Raw genomic sequence first — 20,639 nt, 5'->3', positions numbered from 1 at the left:
AAAGACCATGAGTCCAGTGTAAATACACTGATGAAATTCAGTTGTGTGTTTCCTTCATCAATGCAGCCCATGCCATCACCACAATTTTTCCAAGCACTAGGAATGTCAGTGAAGGGCAGCTGGCTCAAACAGAACATGGGAAAAATGGAGATGTTACTAGAGAGAGGTAAGAAATTTGAGATACGAGAGAACATCAGTTCTTCCTTGAATCAAAGAATCCAAACAGTGCTCCTCAAGGTAGCCCTAGGGCCCTGCTGGATTTCCCTCTGCTCTGAGGCACTCATTGTATTAGAGGCAAGGAACACTTTCTACCACCTGGAGTGTGCTGAGCAGCAAAACTGCAGCTGCAGAACACCTTACTAGCGGAGATCAGACAGAGACCAGCTTTGCCCACGTTCAAGTAAAAAGCAATGTTTACCTCTTTGATAAAGAAGGTATTTGTGATGTTGCACTCCATATGTTTATGGAAATATGCTTATGAGTGTAAATATAATGTAACTGGAATATGCTTAATGCAAAAGGTCTCTTGTAAAATATCATTACAAAGCTTATAATCTATTGAGTGTGTTCATTCTATTTGTAGGAATGTACCACTCATGTATCTAAAACTAGAAATATGAAGTATTACTCTGAGGTCCTATTGTAATTATGCAAAGTGTGGGCCATTAATGGAGGCTTAGGATCTTGATGACTCCCATTAACTAGAACAATTGGTTGTAAATGGCTCTGTTTACTTGTAAGCCTTCCTGTGTTCCTGTGGGTCATACTGGAAAGAATGGAGGCTTGGGGCCTCACAAGACATGTGACCATGTCATCTGGTACTGGAATCTACCTTGAACCTGAGGCTTTTTCATTTAGATAGAGAGATGGTGACCCAGAGAGACAAAAGATTCCCGCCTTGTGCCAAAGCCATAAAAGGGGGTGGAACAAAACAAAGGGGGCTGCAGTCATGAGAAATCCCTTAGTTACCACCTGAGCTTGAACTAACAAGAACTGTACCAGGGGACGGGATTGGCCCCAGACTAAGAAGGAGTCTAGTCTGTGAAAGAAGTTTACTGGAACAACTCTGAGGGTGAGGTTTACCTGTATTCAGTTTCTTAAATGTATTAGGCTTAGACTTGTGTGTTTTGTTTTATTTTGCTTGGTAACTTACTTTGTTCTGTCTGTTATTATTTGAAACCACTTAAATCCTACTTGTTATACTTAATAAAATCACTTTTGCTTATTAGTAAACCCAAAGTAAGTGATTAATACCTGGGGGAGCAAACAGCTGTGCATCTCTCTCTTATCAGTGTTATAGAGGGCTGACAAATTATGTTTACCCTATATAAGCTTTCTACAGAGTAAAATGGATTTATTTGGGGTTTGTAACCCACTGGGAACTGGGTGTCTGGATGCTGGAGATAGGTGACTTGCTGAGCAATTATTGGATAAAATCTGCAGCTTTGACCGTGGACCAGACCTGGGTCTGTGTTGCAGCAGATTAGAATGTCTGGCTCAACAAGGCAGGGTTCTGGAGTCCCAAGCTGGCAGTGGAAAATGGGCTCAGAGGTGATTCCAGCACATTGTGTGACAGCCCCAAGGGGGTATCTGTGACCAAACCCGTCACAACATTCTTGCAGTAACAGTAGCTTCCCAGGTTGACAAATTGGGGAGAATGAAGAAGAAAACAGTAAAAGAACAATCTTGCATGCCAGGAAAACAGGAAGTTGGGAGAAAATTGCCCTTTCTCCAATGTACAGTTACCAGCGATAGTAGGCATCCTACAAAAGGCTAAAAAATATTACATAAAGATGTGCCAACTGAAAGGTTGAAAGAACTCCAGAGCGATGGAACAGTACAGAGCTTTCTAAGAGAAGATAGATAATCTAGAATTTTCAGCTGGCCTCTTAAATAACAATTTTTGACTTCATAGGAAAAGAGCAACACCACGATGAACCTTGCCTATAGTGCATCAAAGGCTAAATTGCTAAAGGACCTTTAAAAAAAACATACTGAGAGAAGAAAAGAACTTGCAGGGGCAGAAATCCTGTTTAGGCCTCATAAGATTTAAGAGTCTAAGGGATGAACCCCTGACTACATCTAATGAAGCAAAGGTTTGTCCCACAAGCTCTCAGAACCAAGACCTTGGGTCCTGCAATCATCCCTCTTCAGCCTTCCTCTCAGTCACAGCTGGATAATCAGGCGCTGGTGAAGACCTATATTTTTGCCTTCCCATTTCTTCTGATCTGAGTTGGATCTTCATGAATTTCTCATGATGCATTGAGTACTCTGATTAGTAATGAAGAATATCTGATTTGAGCTTGAACTGCAGAACTGGAGACTGCTGCCCAAATTCCAGAACAGAAATTAAGGAATTCTTGTCCCCAATTAAAACACTTCAGCCACTGCCCATGGCATCACTTTAATGATCAAGATCAAATCAGATATTCTTCATTACTAATCAGAGCATCCAATGCCTTATGAGAAACTCATGAAGATCCAACTCAGATCAGAAGAAATGTGATTTGGACCCAGCCTGTCGCTCCCTCAGTTGTATGAACGGCAAACTGCAGAAAGAGCCCCTCCCAAGCCCCTTTCCCCTGCAGCAACAAACACATGTCCTAACAAAACACATCCCTACCATCAGATGTAGAACTTCACAAATGTCCCGCCTGGACCAGACTGAAACTAGGGACCTAGAGGTGAGGAGGTCCATATCCAGATACCAATTCCATTATCCAGTCATCCTTAGATATTTTATAATTTATATACCATTACTGAACTGTTAGGACAAGATTTGCTTTTATCTTGATGACTGCTTCCCTGAATGGTTTATTTCGTTAAGAATGTAACCTACAGCAATCCCTTTATTAGCTATAAAGAATTAACTATAAAGAATACAAAATGAACAAGGGACTGAATTATACGACTACAGTTTTTTTTCGATAGATCTTGTCCTATTGCTATATCACCCTTATAGTCATTGCTTCCCTGCATTCCCATAATTTTCAGACAGAAAGTGTTCTTCTAATACACAAAGCCAAAACACTATTTAAAAACTTAACAACCAAGTTACAACACAATGTATTTGGTTAAAACAGAAAAGCTTTAATAAAGTACCCTCATTCAGTGACTAACATTTTAGATAATTAAAGAACTCTAAAGAGAAACTGACGTCTCTATGAAAACTTTAAAAAAAACATTTGATGTAGAAATAATTATGATTATATTGTTTTCTCCAAAATTTTCTGTCATTCTTTAGTGCTAATATTAAAAAGGATTTATAAGAGTTTCTACCTCTCCAGAAAGCATAATCCAATGCTTGTCATCAGCATTATTTCCAATAGCAACTACCAGTGATGTCACAGATACAGGACTAAGATATTCCGCAGGGAAGAAATAGCAGAAGCTAATATACTACAGAGATACAAAGCTCCATTTTCATCCTTATACTCTTACAGGACATATGCTCTAGAAATAGAATATTTTCCAAATCGAGTGTTTGATTTTTTTTCTGGAGATCTCAGAAGACTGACTGTGTGTTAAGTATGACACAGGCATTGTTTCTTCTAGAGGGGCTTTGACAAGATGCTGCCCTCATGTTGACTTGACTCTTGCTGACAAGATAACCTTTGAATGAGCTCATAGAAACTAAGAATATGTAACTACAAAGGGCTTTTTAACACAGATGCTTTGAAAAGTAGGCTCCCGTTTTCCAGCCCGGGTGACATGCCCTGAGGAGGAGTACGCAATGCCTCCAAGTTAATGGTCATCACTCCCAACAACATTCCTTAGATCCATGGATCCTAGCCAATAAGACAAACTTGAAATACAAAGGACTGAAGTGACATGCATCTAAGAATGATGTCCACTGGGTATTTTAGATAAAATTTCTTATTCCAAAAGAAACAAGTGTTCTAAACTCTACTTGCCACTACATGCATCCGATGAAGTGGGTATTCACCCACGAAAGCTCATGCTCCAAAATGTGTTAGTCTACAAGGTGCCACAGGATTCTTTGCTGCTTTTACAGATCCAGACTAACACGACTACCCCCTCTGATACTAAACTCTAATGTTGTCCTTTCACTGCTTCATAACTTGATAAACAATGTACATCCAAATTCCAGCTCTCTCAAGATCAATATCACCATGACAACATGGGTTACAGTGCAACGCCTTTTAACAAGCAAATTCAGCAAGACCATTCGCAAGACACAACTGTACTGCTCCCTTTCACAATATGAACATTGTTTCTGAAAATAGGATGTTGCAATCCTATGCAATATCTATGAAAGAAAAGTGCCAGTTGATTTACAGTGTTAGTGATTTAAAGAGCACAAATAAAGAACAAAATCGATTAAGCTGACAAGAACTCCCTTATCCAACAAAAGAGACTCAAAAGCCAAAGGCCATCTCCCAAAACCAAGCATAACTTACCTCTTTACTCTTCTCATACCCCCTCCAAACTTATCTCAAGAGTTCAAGCCTTGGGATTGTTAGCAAGAGCATCCCAGCTGATATTAAATGCTTAGATGATGCATAATGAGAGAAAGGTATAAGGTAGCTATTCTCAAATAATGAAGGGTTTTGTAAATCTAAATCACACTTTGAATTGCATCTGGAAACAAATGGATCGCTAATGAGGTCTACAAAAGTGCAAGGATACTACTTAGGCACACCACTCCTAAGTAAGCAGGCCACTAACCCCTGCAATAGCAGAAATTTCCAAGCGTCTTCCAGAGAAGCCCCATGGAGAATGCATTGCAGCAGTTCAATCTAGCTGTAACAAAGGTGTTGAGAACTATGGTAGGGTCTGCATCCAAAAGATAAGGAGGTAATCTCCTACACAGGAAAAATAAAACTGCCTATGTTTGCCTATTATTTGCAGCTGTCTGATCATAAAAGGCCCCCAAACTGTGAACATCAGTAACAATCATCAGATATATTCTCTCACTAGAAAAGGCAGATGTTCCTGACATCACCTCCATCTCCCGGAACCTACCATCACTTAAATCTTTTATAGATTGCACTTCAGCTCAGCCACTCATTCAAGCAGGAAAAGCAAGTCACTACACCACCTGCGTTGCATGAAAAGACAGAGCTGAGTAGTCCATATCATAACATCTATTTCATTCTGCATTAAGCAAAAAGGCTGACATCAGAAACTTGTGGGTTCCTTGCACAAGAACCCTTAAGGCAGTTAAATACTCATCCAAAAATACTCTTTGAGTTGCTCCATTCTTTCCTCATGATAGTTCCAATCACAACTTCACTCCCAAGGACCACAAGTGGGTCAACATTAGAGCTGGCTGGGAATCTGACAAATAAACTGATTTGTCAAAACTGAAACATTTTGCAGGAAAAGGTCAGTTTTGACAAAATTTTGACTCCATTTTTTTGAAAATTAAATTTTGAAATTGTCAAGACATTTTGTTTTGACAGTTTCAAAAAAATTCTGATATTTTTCAGTTCAAAATAACTTTTCACTTTGAAGTTTAAATTACAGTAAAAGTAAAAACACAGAGAACAGCTGACATCAAAGTGACCTGAACCAAAAAAAAATTTCAAATATTCAGCTTGTGAACATTTTAGAAATTTTGACTTTTCAGCCTGAGTCGGGAAAATTTTTACCTAGAAATTTTTCATAGGCTGGGAAAAGTATTTCTTGCCTAACACTGGTGAATATCACCTTGAGACCAATGCTATCATTGAAACATCAGCATCGACAACTAACCTTTATCTATCACTAGGAAGAGCTTCGATCAATAATGCAAGCTCAGTCTCTATACTATATCCAGATCTAAAACTGACTGAGAAATCTAGAAAGTCAGATGACATCAGATGATGCCAAGAGTTATTTTTCTCCTCAGCCTTCTTCAACCTTTTCCAGAGACTGAGGTCTAGAGAAGTTGGAAAAGTTTAGTGTCAAGAGATTGCTTTTTCTCAAGCAAAAGTGGAAGAATCATTAGTTTGAGGAAAGCCAGCATCTTGCAACCCCACAAGGAGGCATTAGCTATCTCTGCAAATAATGGTCCTAACATCCACCACAGGTTTACAACCAAGGACACTGGTCCTTTCAAGTCTGTAATCTAACCTCTCTAATCACTACTGAGCAAAACTGGCCAAAAGATATTTGAGAAAAAATTTTTGCCTTCGCACATCAGGGCCGGCTCTAGGTTTTTTGCTGCCCCAAGCAAAACATTTTTGGCTGCACCCCACCCGCCACACCTTTTTTTTTGGCTTTTACACAGTTTGCACTTTGCAGTTTTGTTCTGACTGTTTAAAATTTAAAAAAATGAAAACAGAGAATTTGTAGTTAGTGAAATAAAACAATTTCCTACTAGTGTAATTTTAACATTTAATTTTAACAAAAACACAATTATAAACAATTTGAGTTCAACTATACACTGTAATGAAAAACGTTAGTGTCTTCCAGTTAATCATAAATTAAAAGAATTTATATGAACTGAATTTTCTGGTTTTTATACTTGCGTAGTCTTTTAATAAGTCAGTGAAATCTAATTTTTTTGCAATAGTACTTTCAATTGAAATTAATGCGAGTCCTGACAAACGATTTTGAGACATTGTGGACCTCAAATAATTTTTTAGTAAATTTCAGTTTTGAGAAACTGCGCTCACCAGAAGCCACTGATACTGCTAATGTTAAAAAGAATGTGTAATGCTATAGCAGGGTTTGGAGTGAAAAAATCATTTCTTGCTATAAATTCTAATACTTTTAGAGGAGAAGTTCTAGGACTTATTAGCTCAGATAAAACTATTAATTCATCATACAATTATCAGTACTGAGCGCTAAATATAGGTCTTGGCAGGGCTTCATGAGGTCTTTTTTGGAAAACCGATTTTTAATATTTCCAATATCATATAAAAATGCAAAAATTTTACGACCATGCAACTGACAAAATCTTTTTTCAATGGAAGTTATAGCTACATTCAAAATACAATAGAAACATTCAACTTTAAACCTTTCGTTTGGATCGAGAATAGGATCATCATGAGCCTCATAACAAAACTGTCTTGTTTTTTTCCCCCGAGGACGAATGAATTGTTGAGGTGCAAACGTCAGTTCAAAGTCAAGATCCTCTGCTACTGTTGCTGCTTCTTTGACAGTTTCTTCAAATCCTTCATCTGAATGGTATTTTTTAAAATATTCCAGTGTTTTATTCAAAATCATCTTCGCCTTGGATATGTCTATGGTTATGTTCTGCATAACTTTGCTGGTCAAATTAATTTGATTTAGAATATTACGCCAATTAACTGTGCAACATGAAAATTGAAACTGCATCGTTTTCTGAGCCAATGTTTCAGCTTCAGTTCGAAATGAAGGATCATACGACAAGTCCTCGCTTATTTCGAATAGTGCATAGTAAATCTCTCCTGATGAATATTGGAATGGTCTAATAGCGTTTATCCTGCTTTCCCATCTAAGTGTGGGTTTTTGTTCAAGATGCTTCTTCAAGATTGCCCAATGGTGTGTGGAAGCACTAAAAAAGTTGTAAATTGCTTGGACTGTGGTAAAATATGAAATGGCACCTTTATATGATTTGGCGACATCACTAACAACCAGATTGAGCAAATGCACATGGCAAAGAATGAAAAAAGTTTGATTGTTTAAATTCAGTATTCTTTGCTGTACACCTGCATGTCGTCCTCGCATGTTTGAGCCACTTTCGTACCCTTGGCCGCGCATATTTTCTAAAGGTATTCCACAGTGTTCCAGTCTCTGTAGAATTACATCTGTGAGGGCTTTCCCAGTAGTTTTGTTCACTGGTATAAATTCTAGAAAGTGTTCACAAATTCTCACTTCTGCATTTTCATCAATTTTCAGAAATTGTAAAACTATTGACATTTGCTTGGTTTTGCTCAGATCTTGAGTACAATCAACTATAATTGAGTAAAATTTGGCATGTTTCAAATTTGGTAAAATTTCATTACGTACTCCATTAGAAATTAATTCTATTATCTCATTTTGTGTATTTTTACCCAAATAATGGGTGTGAATCTCTCCATCTTTCACTCTTCATACATGCTCAGCCATAACATTATCAAATTTTGCCAATAACTCAACCAATTGTAAGAAATTTCCATTGTTATTCTCATATAAAATATCCCAGGATCCACGGAATGTGAGGCACTGTTTGGCTAGGAAATTAATGATTGCTAGTAAAAATTCCAACACCACTGGGGAGGGAGGTGGCAGCCTCTGGGGCTCCAGCAAGCAGAAGCTCTCCAGGGGTCCCAGGGACCCTCCCACCCAGCCTGACTCTTACCTTACTAGTATCAGTCTATAAGGTGCCACAGGATTCTTTGCTGCTCTTACCTTACTGCGGATCTGGCCCGAGGTGGATTCATCTCCCATCACCACCACTCCTGTGGCTGGGGGGTTGGAGCTGCTGCTGGATCCCAGCCCCGCTCATCCCCGGTCTTCATCTTGGCCCCAGCACAAGTTCGGCTCAACCTGGGCTGCAGCTCCGCTTCCCTCTCCCCTCCCCTGGCAAGAGGCGGCGCAGAGGGGAGGAGGAGGCAGAGGCAGGGACAAGCTGAGGAGGAGCAGCCCACCCGGGCGCCATGTTCCACCTGTCCTTTGCAGCCAGGGCGGGGCTGCACTACCGGCTCCCACCTGGGGGGTGGCCGCTAACTGTGGGAGAGCTCCGGGGACAAGCCAAGGAGGAGCAGCCCGTCCTCTGCAGCTGAGGCAGGGCCGTGCTACCAGCTCCTGCCACTCTCCCGTGGTCAGCGGCCGCCCCCTCCAGGCAGGAGCCAGTAGCATTGCCCTGCCCCAGCTGCAGAGGATGGGCCGCTCCTCCTCGGCTTGTCCTTGCTGCTCTCCTGCGGTTAGCGGCCACGCCTCTGGATCTTGAACACCTCGGGTGGGGGCGGTAAACAGGCAGAAGCCAGTAGCGTGGCCCTGCCCCAGCTGCAGAGGACGGGCAGCTCCTCCTCGGCTTATCCCTGCCGCTCTCCTGCGGTCAGCAGCCACCCCTCTCAAACCTGAGGCAGTGTCCTGGGCTGGATCCTGACCGCCCCGGGTGGAGGCGGTAAACAGCTTCTTGTTCTGCCGCCAGAGTGCGGCGGGGCAGGGAGCCGGCTAAGTGGGGAGCGTGTTCCTGCTGCTCTCCCGTGGGCAGCGGCCACCCCCCCAAGGCGCCATGTTCCACCTGTCCTTTGCAGCCAGGGCAGGGCTGCGCTACCGGCTCCTGCCTTTGGGGGGAGCAGCCACCGCCCATGAGAGAGCGGCAGGGACACGCTCCCCACTTAGCTGGCTCCCTGCCCCGCCGCACCCTGGCGGCAGAACAAGAAGCTGTTTACCGCCCCCACCCGGTGTGGTCAGGATCCAGCCCAGGACACTGCCTCAGGTTTGAGCTGGGGCCCTAGCATTATGCCGCCCCATATATTTTGCCGCCCCAAGCACCTGCTTGTTTAGCTGGTGCCTAGAGCCACCCCTGCCAAACATAGCTCTACCACCATAGAGGAAGATAACCCAGTCAAAGTCAGACTAATCCTATCCACAAAGTACATGGAACATTTCTCCCAGCAGGCAAGCATTGACTGTTTCCAGGTGTGGGCAGTTTACATTAATCAGACTACTCAGGGCCCAAGACTTTGAAGATGCAAACCTTCACTCTTCACCACACCATGGCATAAAATTGCTGAAGTTCTCGCTTTCCATGCCACAACTGGTCAAACCCTAAGCACAATTTCCACACCCAGTGCCTTAATTTCTTCCGCCCACTTCTTTTGTCACGTCACCTGTATAACAAGGTTTTGCTTACAACACTCCTGCTAATACATCCTATAATGATGTTTGCTTTTTTGCAACAGTGGTACACTGTTGACGCATATTTAGCTTTGTGATCCACTATGACCCGCAGATCCCTTTCCGCAGTACTCCTCCCTAGGCAGTCGTTTCCCATTTTGTATGAGTACAATTGATTGTTCCTTCCTAAGTGGAATACTTTGCATTTGTCCTTGCTGAATTTCATTCTATTTTCTTCAGAGCATTTCTCCAGTTTGTCCAGATCACTCTGAATTTTAATCCTATCTTCTAAAGCACTTGTAACCATTCCCAGCTTGGTATCGTCCTCAAACTTTATAAGTGTACTCTCTATGCCTTTATCAAAATCACTGATGAAGATATTGAACAGAACTGGATCCAGAACTGACCCCTGCGGCATAGGCACCGACTCCATGGGTGCTGGAGCACCCATGGGGAAAAAATAGTCAGTGCTCTAGCCCCGGGGATCAGCACCTCTTCCTCCCCAACAGCACTTCTTGCCTGCCAGCAAGCTGCACTGATCAGCTCCTCCCCTCCCTCCAGCACCTCCCAGCTGCCGCGATCAGCTGTTCAGCGGTATGCAGGAGGCGCTGGGGATGGAGGGGAAGGAGCAGGGACTGGAAGAAGCGGGGGGCAGAACGAGGTGGGAAGGGGCAGAGGCAGAAAGAGGTAGGTGAGGGTGGGAAATTGGGGGAAGGGGTGGAGCGGGGGCAGGGCCTGGGGCAGAGCAGGGATAGAGCACACACATGCCCAGGAACAGAGGCAGTTGGCACCTATGCCCTGTGGGACCCCACTTGACAAGAGCAATGGTCTTAAATTGCAGCAAGGGTGATCCAGGTTGGCCATTAGGAAAAACTTAACGGTCATGGTAAACGCTGGAATAAATTGCCTAGGGAGGTTGTGGAAATCTCCATTACTGGAAAATTTTAAGAGCAGGTTAGACATGAGTGAAGGAGACTGGACTAAATGACCTCTCAAGGTCCTTTTCAGTCCTATGATTCTATGGCGACCTGTGAGGATGGCATCAACGAATGAGAAATTTAGAATTCATTATATTGATAATAAAGAACAAAAGATTGATTAGTGTACTGCAGGCCATCAACAAATTAATCTACCAAAAAGATTGCTTCTCAGAGAGTTATGAAATCCAACAGCAACCATCACTCTCAAGACATTGTCAACTATACTCTCCATCTGGACCAGAACATAGGTGCAACCTGACCTCTCCCAACAGTCTCAAGAAAGTAATAGTGCAATGATGAAAAATAGTGCGATTTTCAGCTCTAAAGACCTGTTCACATTATTTATATCTTAAATATTTACTAAACACATAGTTTAAAAGATTCAAAGTAATTTTAAGAAGTCTGTGTGTAATTTTAAGAAGCTAGAACTACAGGCTCAATGTGCTGTAATATTTATACCGCTTACTGTATTTTTCACTCCATGCATCTGATGAAGTGGGTTTTAGCCCACAAAAGCTTATGCCCAAATATATTTGTTAGTCTCTAAGGTGCCACAAGGACTCCTCGCTGCTTTTGTCTCTATAGGGGTCTTTAATTTAATAACTGAAGAAACTGTGTTTCTCAAAGCCTAGTTCTTTTTGTTCTAATTTTTTCCTTTAGAAAGCAATGGGAATTACAGCATTTCAGTTGTTTTGTTTTTATTTTGCTAATTTATCAAGTTTTCTTATTTTTAGAGAACCTAACCACTTTCAAGTGATTTTTTCAATGTTTCCAAATTAAATTAAAGCTCAACCTTTTAATTATTCCTTTAAACAATATATGTTCAAAAGCAGGGGCTTCCGATTATTTATTCATTATGTGTTTAAGACACCTACTGAAATGAAATTACACCTCTACCCTGATATAACGCTGTCCTCGGGAGCCAAAAAATCTTACTGCGTTATAGGTGAAATCGCGTTATATCGAACTTCCTTTGATCCGCCAGAGTGCACAGCCCCACCCCCCTGGAGCACTGCTTTACCGCGTTATATCCAAATGTATGTTACACTGGTTCATGTTAAATCGGGGTAGAGGTGTACTAGTCTTATTACTCAGAAGTTTCCTTTAACCAGTTCAACATTCCCAGTATTGTACACCAAACAATGCTCTTAAATACTTTGGGTTCAGTTGTAACATAGATATGCCTAGGCAGGTATATTACACCTGTGTCTAACCATCTTCTTGATAATTCATCGTAGGGGGTCGTGCATGGTCTCTGTCACAAACTAAGAACTAGCTGATCGCCATAGTTATTGGGAATTGTACAGTAAATATTTTAAGAGAGATGTAAAATGTAGACTATTCTGTTCCAAAACTGTATGAGGTGAAGCATGTCACCTGAGGAGGGGTGGGTCTCAGAGCTAAGTCAATCAAGAGTGAGAGCAGTCAACAACTTTCAACCTGATATAATACAGCCCTGTATTTACAGGCTGGATCAAATGCAGGCTTGAGCATTTACAAAGACAAAGAATCCCAAGAGACTGAATAAGGGATCCAGGGCTCAGCTGAAGTTAATGAAACACCCTGAATCTGAAAAGGGACAAAAGTCTGGAATCGTATCAGAGACAAAGAAAAGGCACAAGACATTATCCATTACAGAGGCAACACTCTGCCAGCGTGAGTGTTTCATGAAAAGTAGATCCTAGCTCTCTAGACTGGACAAGTGCTGTAAGGACTGAACACTGGGAAAAAATACCTTATTAGATTGGAACAGGACTTATTAAAAATGATAGGCTCTAGATTTGCATTTCAAGTAATCTCATGTTTCCAATCCTTTTGCTTGTATCTATTTTGGATCTTTATCTTAAAGCTGTTAAATAAATTCTATTTGGATTTACTATAGACATGACTTGCCTTACACTAAAGAAAGCGTTGAACCGAGGTGAAGCTAGTGAACTGGGGGGCACTGCTTCCATGGAGGCAGTGGAATAGGGTACACTGTGTGGGTATCCGGAAGATAATGGACTAGGCTCTTGAGTGTATCAAGGTGGGGCATGCTAATTATCAGCCACTAGAGCAGAAGCGTGGGGTTCATGGAGCCTGGAGCAGAGTACTTGTCCTCCCCAGTGGCTGGCAGATTTGAGAGAATTTTTCCCTTATTGGGCACAGACAAGATTGTCTCATGCTGTAAGCAGATGGTAGTGATTCATCCTGCTTACACACTCAGTTACCCCAATAGCGTCACAACTACAACATACTAAACACACTAAAGTAAAAGAGAACAGAGGGTGCTCAGCACCTCCCAGGACAAACCCCGCCAGAACTGGTTATCTATGGCCCTCAAGTGGTAGTCTGCTCTTCTTCAAGGGATACCTTAAAGTCAAAACTATTATTTTAATTCCCTGTGTTGCCATGAACCATGAACACCTTACATTAACAATGGATTAAATTTACAGATCTCATGGAGCTTTCATTATTTACTCTGTGCTTCCTTAGCCAAAATAAGAGACTAGAGCAGGGATTGGCAACCTCTGAGAAGTGGTGTGCCGAGTCTTCATTTATTCACTCTAATTTAAGGTTTCACATGCCAGTAATACATTTTACCATTTTTAGAAGGTCTCTTTCTAGAAGTCTATAATATATAACTAAACTATTGTTGTATGTAAAGTAAATAAGGTTTTTAAAATGTTTAAGAAGCTTCATTTAAAAATAAATTAAAATGCAGAGCCCCTCAGACTGGTGGCCAGGACCCAGGCAGTGTGAGTGCCACTGAAAATCAGCTCGCATGCTGCCTTCAACACCCATGCTATAGGTTGCCTACCCCTGGACTAGAGTTTTTCCACTTTAATTTCTAGTCAGATATCCCGCCTGGCTTTCATGCACTGGCACCACCGAGTTGTGTTTGCTTAGTAAACACTGGAGGGAACCCAATGTAGCATCCCAACACAAAGCTGCCCCTATTGATTTTTAGAGTTTCATTAACATATCCCTATTTGTATTGAGGCAGGCTGGCAGTCTTTCCCCCCCACCCCCATCTCCCTGTCTGAGGGGCTGGCAGTGGGCACTCTCCTCCTTCCATAAGCATCCTCGCAGGCCGGATGTGGGGGGCTAGCCTGGGGAGTTTCAGGGGTGTTGGTGAAGCCCCATCACACACTTTCCAGGCCTGGCAGCAACCCCTGGGACAGGGAGGAGCAGAGGTCAGACTCCAAGGACACAAAGCAGGGGACATAGGATGAAGGGGGAGGAGTGAGCTCCCCAGAGACCCCCAAACCAGAGACCGCAAAGCAATGGGGCAAGAGCGAGCCCCCTAAAGGCCTCCCCATCGCAGGGGGACTACAAAACACGGGGCGGAGATGGACCCTAGAGACCCCTGCACCAAAGAGACCCCAAGGCAATGGAGCGGAGCAGAGCAGAACCACCCCCCCAGGACACCGGGGAACGGCAGAGACCCCGTACCGAGGGGACCCCCAGACAATGGAGCAGGGACAGTCCGCTGGAGGGCAGGGCAGAGAGACTCCCGCGCCGCGGAGCCCGACATGGCACAGGCTCCGCCCTCACCACCAGAAACCCCCGGCCCTGGGCAGGGCAACCGCCCCATCCCCTCGGCGCGCCCCCTAGCGGAGGCAGCCCCCGACCCGCACTCACCCGCCGCCGGCTCCCCGCGGCTCAGCAGCAGCAGCAGCAGGAGCGCCCTGAGCTCCGAGCCAGGCCCCCGCATCGCCCCCCGAGCCCGCGCCGGAGCCAGCCCGGCAGCGAAGCGGCGGCTCGGGGCCGCGCGGAGGGATCTTCCGGCACCGCCGCGCGGAGAGACTCGGCTTCGTACGGCCTGGCGTCTGGCCCTCCCCCGCTTCCTGCGCGGTCAGGCGGCTCCGCCGGTGGGGACCGCGGCGCAGCCCGCCGGGAGCGGCCGCTAGAGGGCGCCGGGCCGGGAGGCGGAGAGCCCGCGAGCACCCGGCCAGGACGCCCTGTGAGGAGAACTAGACAGCCCTCCCCCAAGACAGGGAGCCCTCTTGGGGGAGCCAGGCCAGAAGGGAACTAGACAGACACCCCCCCCCAACAGGCACCCCATGGGGCGGTGGGGGGAGCCAGCTGGCCTCCCCCCAAGACAGGGAGTCCTGTGGGGCGAGGGTCAGAAGGGAATTAGATGGCTCTCCCCCTAAGTCAGGGAGCCCTTTGGGCAGGGGAACCCGACAGGTCAGCTGTACAGGGAACATGACTCCAGGCTGTGAGGCACCTGACTATCTGCCATGGCAACACAAGCCTTGCCCTCCAGGCCTCATCAGCATCCCATCTGCAGATTAGCATGCATCCTCCCAGCATCTCCCTGGAGGGTCCAGTCCCTGGTCTCTCACACGATTCCCAGCTCCGCTGTTCCCAAAGGAACTGTATTCTCCAACTTAGTCTGACTCCCACCTCAGATCAGCGCTTGGCTTCACATACAGCACTTAGACATGTTTACAGTGAAAGTAAGTACAAGTTTATTTAACAATGAGTAGAGATTCAAGTGAAAGCAAGTAGTAGTATTGGAAACATAGCTACATATAAAATAACACATTCTAGAGCCTAGACCAAGGGTTCTCAAACTGAGGGTTGGGACCCCTCAGGGGTTCATGAGGTTATTACATGGAGGGATTGCAAGCTGTCAGCTTCCACCCCAAACCCTGCTTTGCCTCCAGCATTTATAATGGGGTTTATACGTTTAAAAAAGTGTTTTTAATTTATAACGGGGGGGTTGCACTCAAAGGCTTGCTATGTGAAAGGGGTCACCAGTACAAAAGTTTGAAAACCACTGGACCTGGACTTTTTTTTTTTTTTTTAAATAGGAGATATATCCCCCTGCCTTCATTAGCAGGACCAAGTACTGATTTTTGCCCCAGATCCCTAAGTAGCCCTCTCAAGGACTGAACTCACAACCCTAGGTTTAGCAGGCTAATGCTCAAACCACTGAGCTATCCCTCCCCCTTGCTTAACTAAATACTTTCCTCCTGTCTTATAGAGCAGGGGTGGGCAAAGTTTCTGGCCTAAAGATCACATCTGGGTATAAAAATTGTATGGCAAACCATGAATGCTCACCAAATTGGAGGTTGGGGTGTTGGAGGAGGTGAGGGCTCCGGCTGGGGATGCAGGCTCTGGAGTAGGGCCAGAAATGAGTTCAGAGTGTGGGAGGGGACTCCAGGCTGGGGGCAGGTGAGGGCTCTGGCTTGGGGTATGGGCTCTGGGGGAGGGCTGGAGATGAGGGGTCTGGAGTGCAGGAGGGGGCTCTGGGCTGGGACTGAGGGGTTCAGAGGGCAGGATGGGGATCAGGGCTGGGGCGCAGGGGGGAGTGAGGGCTCCAGGTGGGGGTGCAGGCTCTGGGGTGGGGCTGGGGATGAGGAGTTTGGTGTGCAGGAGGGAGATCAGGGCTGGGGCAGGTGGTTGGGGCACAGGGAAGAGGCTTGGGGTGCAGGCTCTGGGCAGCACTTACCTCAAGCAGCTCCCTGAAGCAGCAGCATGTCCCTCCTACAGTTCCTACACAGAGGCGCAGCCAGATGGCTCTGCGCACTGCCCTGTCCGCAGGTGCCACCCCTGCAGCACCCAGAAGCAGCTGCATGCCCACGTACAACTCCTATGCAGAGGCATGGCACCAGCCATGCAGCTCTGCACGCTGCCCCATCCATAGGTGCCGCCCCTGCAGCTCCCATTGCCCAAAGTTCCAGGCCAATGGGAGCTACTTGGGGTGGGGCAGTGTGTGGATCCCCCTGGTTGCCCCTACACATAGAAGCTGGAGGGAGGATATGCCGCTGCTTCCGGGAGCTGCGTGGCAAACCCTCAAGCCCGCTCCCCAACTGGAGCACCACAGTGGGGCAAGCCCCGACCCTGCTCCCCAGCGGGAGCTCCAGAGCTGGATTAAAAGGCCTGAGGAGCTGGACACGGCCCACGGGCCATAGTTTTCCCATCCCTGTTATAGAGCAATGCTCATCCAAAGTCCTTCCAGTGTTTTAAAGCCAGGCTTAGTCCTGATCCTTTTTCCATGAGATGAGTCACACTGCCTGCTTCTCTCCTCTAGATATTACCCAACACTCAATTCTCTTTACTTCTAAACAGCATCCCCTCCTACAGTTTATTTCTTCCTGTAAGTTTCCTGTCTTGAAGATTTCACAATCTGTTGATTAGCATTTTGATTCAGCATGGAAACAGGCATACATTGTGAGACATGCAAGGCCCAATGTGCACCTGACCATGCAGAGAGAGAAGTGTTTGTTGCCTCCTGCTTGAAAGGAACCTCATAGACATGTCACCTCCTGGTTAAACAGTTTTGAGAACACATAATATTTTAGGAGTTTTGTCTAAACAGAGTTAAGTATGCCCAGTGGTCTGTGATGGGATGTTAGATGGGTTGGGATCTGAGTTACTACAGAGAATTCTTTCCTGGGTGCAGGCTGGTGAGTCTTGCCCACATGCTCAGGGTTTAACTGATCACCATATTTAAGGGTCGGGAAGGAATTTTCCTCCAGGGCAGATTGGCAGAGGCCCTGGAGGTTTTTCGCCTTCCTCTGCAGCATGGGGCACGGGTCATTTGCTGTAGGATTCTCTGCAGCTTGAGGTCTTCAAACCACAATTTGAGGACTTCAATAACTCAGACATAGGTTTGGGGTTTGTTATAGAAGTGGATGGGTGAGATTCTGTGACCTGCATTGTGCAGGAGGTCAGACTAGATGATCATAATGGTCCCTTCTGACCTTAAAGTCTCTGAGTCTATCCATCCATACATTTTACATTGATTTTGATTTCCCATGGCTCTTGATACAGACCTCACATGCCACCTGTTAGTGAAGTAAGCATATATCTGACTGTGGTGGGGCACACTCACCCTTTCATCCAGCTATGATGTCACCAGGAACCTCAGCTCCAGCATCTCCTACTGGTCATCTGCCTCTGGCTCCACCTCTTCCATGGCTCAAACCTCCAGCCAACTCAAAGTTCAAACGTCTTCCAGCGTATCAAGAACAAATTCAAATGAATCTGGGTAATTGCTGCTGTTTGAGCTACTGAAGTCTTCTCCTTCTATTTGCAAAATCCTAGATCTCAGGACTTCCCTTGCAGGAGCCTATGCTGCCAGTACCGTGCTGCCCCCATTATATACCGTCTGTTACCCAAACTCCAAGTTTCAGGCTGCTGCAGGGTATGTCTACACTGCAATAAAACACTTGCAGCTGGCCCATGTCAGCTGACTCAGGCTCCTGGGCTGCAGTGCTATAAAACTGCATTACAGACATCCAGGCTTAAGCTGGAGTCTGGGCTCTAGGACCCTCCTTCCTCATAGGATCCCAGAGCCCAAGCTCCAGCCTGAGCCCAGATGTGTACCCTGCAATTTTATAGTTCTACAGCCAAGTCCCACGAGCCTGAGTCAGCTGACACAGGCCCGCTGTAGGTGTCAGTATACCCAGAGAGACTTGTCTCTTTTAAAGTCTCCCCAACTGAGCTCCTCCAGTCTACTTATTATGGCTTAGCTCCACCCTTTCTGGCCAGAAAACAATTAGCTACTCCCTTTCCTAGGTACAGACCATGACTAAGTGAGTATATTTCCTACCCCTGTAGGTGATGAGGTGAAGACCCATCACATATCCATCCCTCTTCAAGGTAGTACCTATCATGGTCCTTTCTCTGCTACTGTATGGGGCTCTGCAGTCACTCCAGCTTTTTCCTCTAAGTTATGTACCTGGGTGAACAAATGACTTTCATCTGACACATCTTCATAATGCTCTTTCCAGTATTCTCTATCTTGCATATGTATTTGCAGGGCCTCCTCTGCAGTGTTCTCTTGAAGTTTTCAGATCTGTGTACTCCTAACAACTGGTCCAGCATTCTGAAGGTCACCTTTGGGGCAGCAGGTTCAAATTCATTTCATATGGTGGCCTGATCCGATACCCCATCACTTGACAATGGCCACATTCAGCAAAAGTGATTAAAATAGAAATAGATAAAGATAAAGCATGGTGGTAATTACTTTATTTAAATTTTTATTTGAAGGGGAGTCTGCCAGTCTACCTGCCACAATTGGCATTCACCCTTTGACTTATTTGGAATTTCTTTTTCTTTGACTGGCCAGGTTGGAGTATCTACTCTCCAGCTGGTGTGTAAGCACTCTTCAGTGTCATTTCTGCTTTCCTGGATATGTACCAACTTCCACCAGACTTGTACAGTACTTCTCATTACCTCATGCTAGCTGACTGTGCATGAGAGGTCAGGATTCATAGGTCAGGGTGACGTTGTGGCATCATCTGTTTGATGGGCAGATCTGGTGTAACAGCTGGCTCTGGCAGAGAACACTGCCTGAGATCTCAGGAGAACATGCACATAACAGAGGTCACTCAGATGCTGAACAATTTCAAAATACTTGCAAAGAGTCGAGAAACCAGTAAAAACTCCTCATGTAAGACACTAGGCTGAGAAACTTCCCGGGGAAAGGGACAAAACATAAGAACTAACCAGAACATCATCTGAGCCCTGAACCTCCTCCCTCAGTAGGCAAAGCTTCCATAGACTGGAATGATGGATCAGATTCCAGGCAGAGAAGACAGTTTGTGCTGAAGAATCCTGTTCCCTGAGAGAGGAACTGTGGAGAGTATGTGCAAATACTCTGAATCCTGCTCCTCTGCAAAAAAACTCACTGACCCTCTTCCCCTCAGAGCATTTCCCCTGGGGAAATGGGAGCACTGTCACAGAGTCACCGGGCGATGCTCTGGAACTACTCTGTACGAAGACAGTCAGGACTCTGGGGGAGTATGCATCTTCTCTCTGAGCATACTGTCTCCAGGGCAAGAAGCTTACACAGCTTCGACCTTACTGGGTCTGACCTCGGAGCATTCAGCAGCCCCTTCCACACTGTGCGCTTCCCGCATTGAGTCAGCACAGGTAGGGCTCCTGGGGAAGCCAGAGGGCCATGCACCCCAACTCTGCAGTCAGATGTGACTCCCAGCCAGCCAGTAAAACAGAAGGTTTATAAGATGACAGGAACATGGTCTAAAACAGAGCTTGTAGGTACAGAGAACAGGTCCCCTCAGTCAGGTCCGTCCATCTTGAGGGGGTTAGGGAGCCCAGAACCCGGTTCTGGGCCTCCCTCCATTCCCCCAGCCAGCTCTAAACTAAAGCCCCCTCCAGCCCCTCCTCTGGTCTTTGTCTCTTTTCCAGGCCAGGAGGCCACCTGATCCCTTTGTTCTCCAACACCTTTAGTTGGCACCTTTGATGGGGAGGGGCCCAAGCCATCAGTTGCCAGGAGACAGGGTGTCGGCCATTCTCTGTGCAGTCTGCATCTCACCTGCCTAGGGCTCTTCAACAATCACACTGCCTTATCCCACCACCTAGATACTTAAGAAATGCATGGAGAAACTGAGGCACTCACACAGTATTTGGAGAAAACATTAAGAACATTCCCACTTTGTCACAACCAGCAACTGAATGCATGAGCACATGTTCTTGTTTTGAGGAAACATGCTATCCTTTGCCAGAGAGTCACTCCTTGGTTAAGCACTGACTTGGCAATGCCTCTTCAGGTGCAGGATGGCTTTAGAGAAGAGTGGATACTTGTCTCTGCCATGCCTGAAGGAGAACATCATCCTACTGAATGGAGTTCTTATAGCCCTTCACAGATGGTGTCCAGGCCAACCTTGTCCCAGATCCAAAGGAGTTCCCCTCATATCCATCTGCAGTGAGGACCTGCATCATTGCTCAGAAGGAGTCAGTTGCAGCCCTGGGCTCCCTGATCTGTGTTTGTGTTGCTTCCTCTTTCTTTAACATCAAAATCCCTCACTTCCAGAACCACCTCAGCTTTCCTTCCTCTAACCCTCTTGCTTGAAGGCAGAAGAATGCAGAAGTGAGGCTTCTTTATTTTCCAGTTGGGCCTTGCGCTTGAGTGCTCAACCACAGCCATAGGATGAGTCC

The 20,639-nt window shown here is 45.6% G+C and overlaps 1 protein-coding gene across 1 annotated transcript in view; it reads right to left on the bottom strand.

Moving 5' to 3' along the window:
* The window catches only part of NOTCH2 (notch receptor 2), a 134,576-nt gene extending 120,126 nt beyond the window's left edge, over positions 1-14,450 (bottom strand). Inside the window, 1 exon segment of the mRNA XM_030571978.1 lies at positions 14,364-14,450. Coding sequence (XP_030427838.1) covers positions 14,364-14,436 — 73 coding nt within the window. The 5' untranslated portion in view covers positions 14,437-14,450.
* Positions 14,451-20,639: the final 6,189 nt, after the last annotated feature.

This window comes from Gopherus evgoodei, chromosome 8 (assembly GCF_007399415.2).
Source record: "Gopherus evgoodei ecotype Sinaloan lineage chromosome 8, rGopEvg1_v1.p, whole genome shotgun sequence".
Classification (NCBI taxonomy): Eukaryota; Metazoa; Chordata; order Testudines; family Testudinidae; genus Gopherus; species Gopherus evgoodei.
Note: the sequence above shows the minus strand (reverse complement) of the source record. Positions and strands in the feature narration are given on the sequence as shown.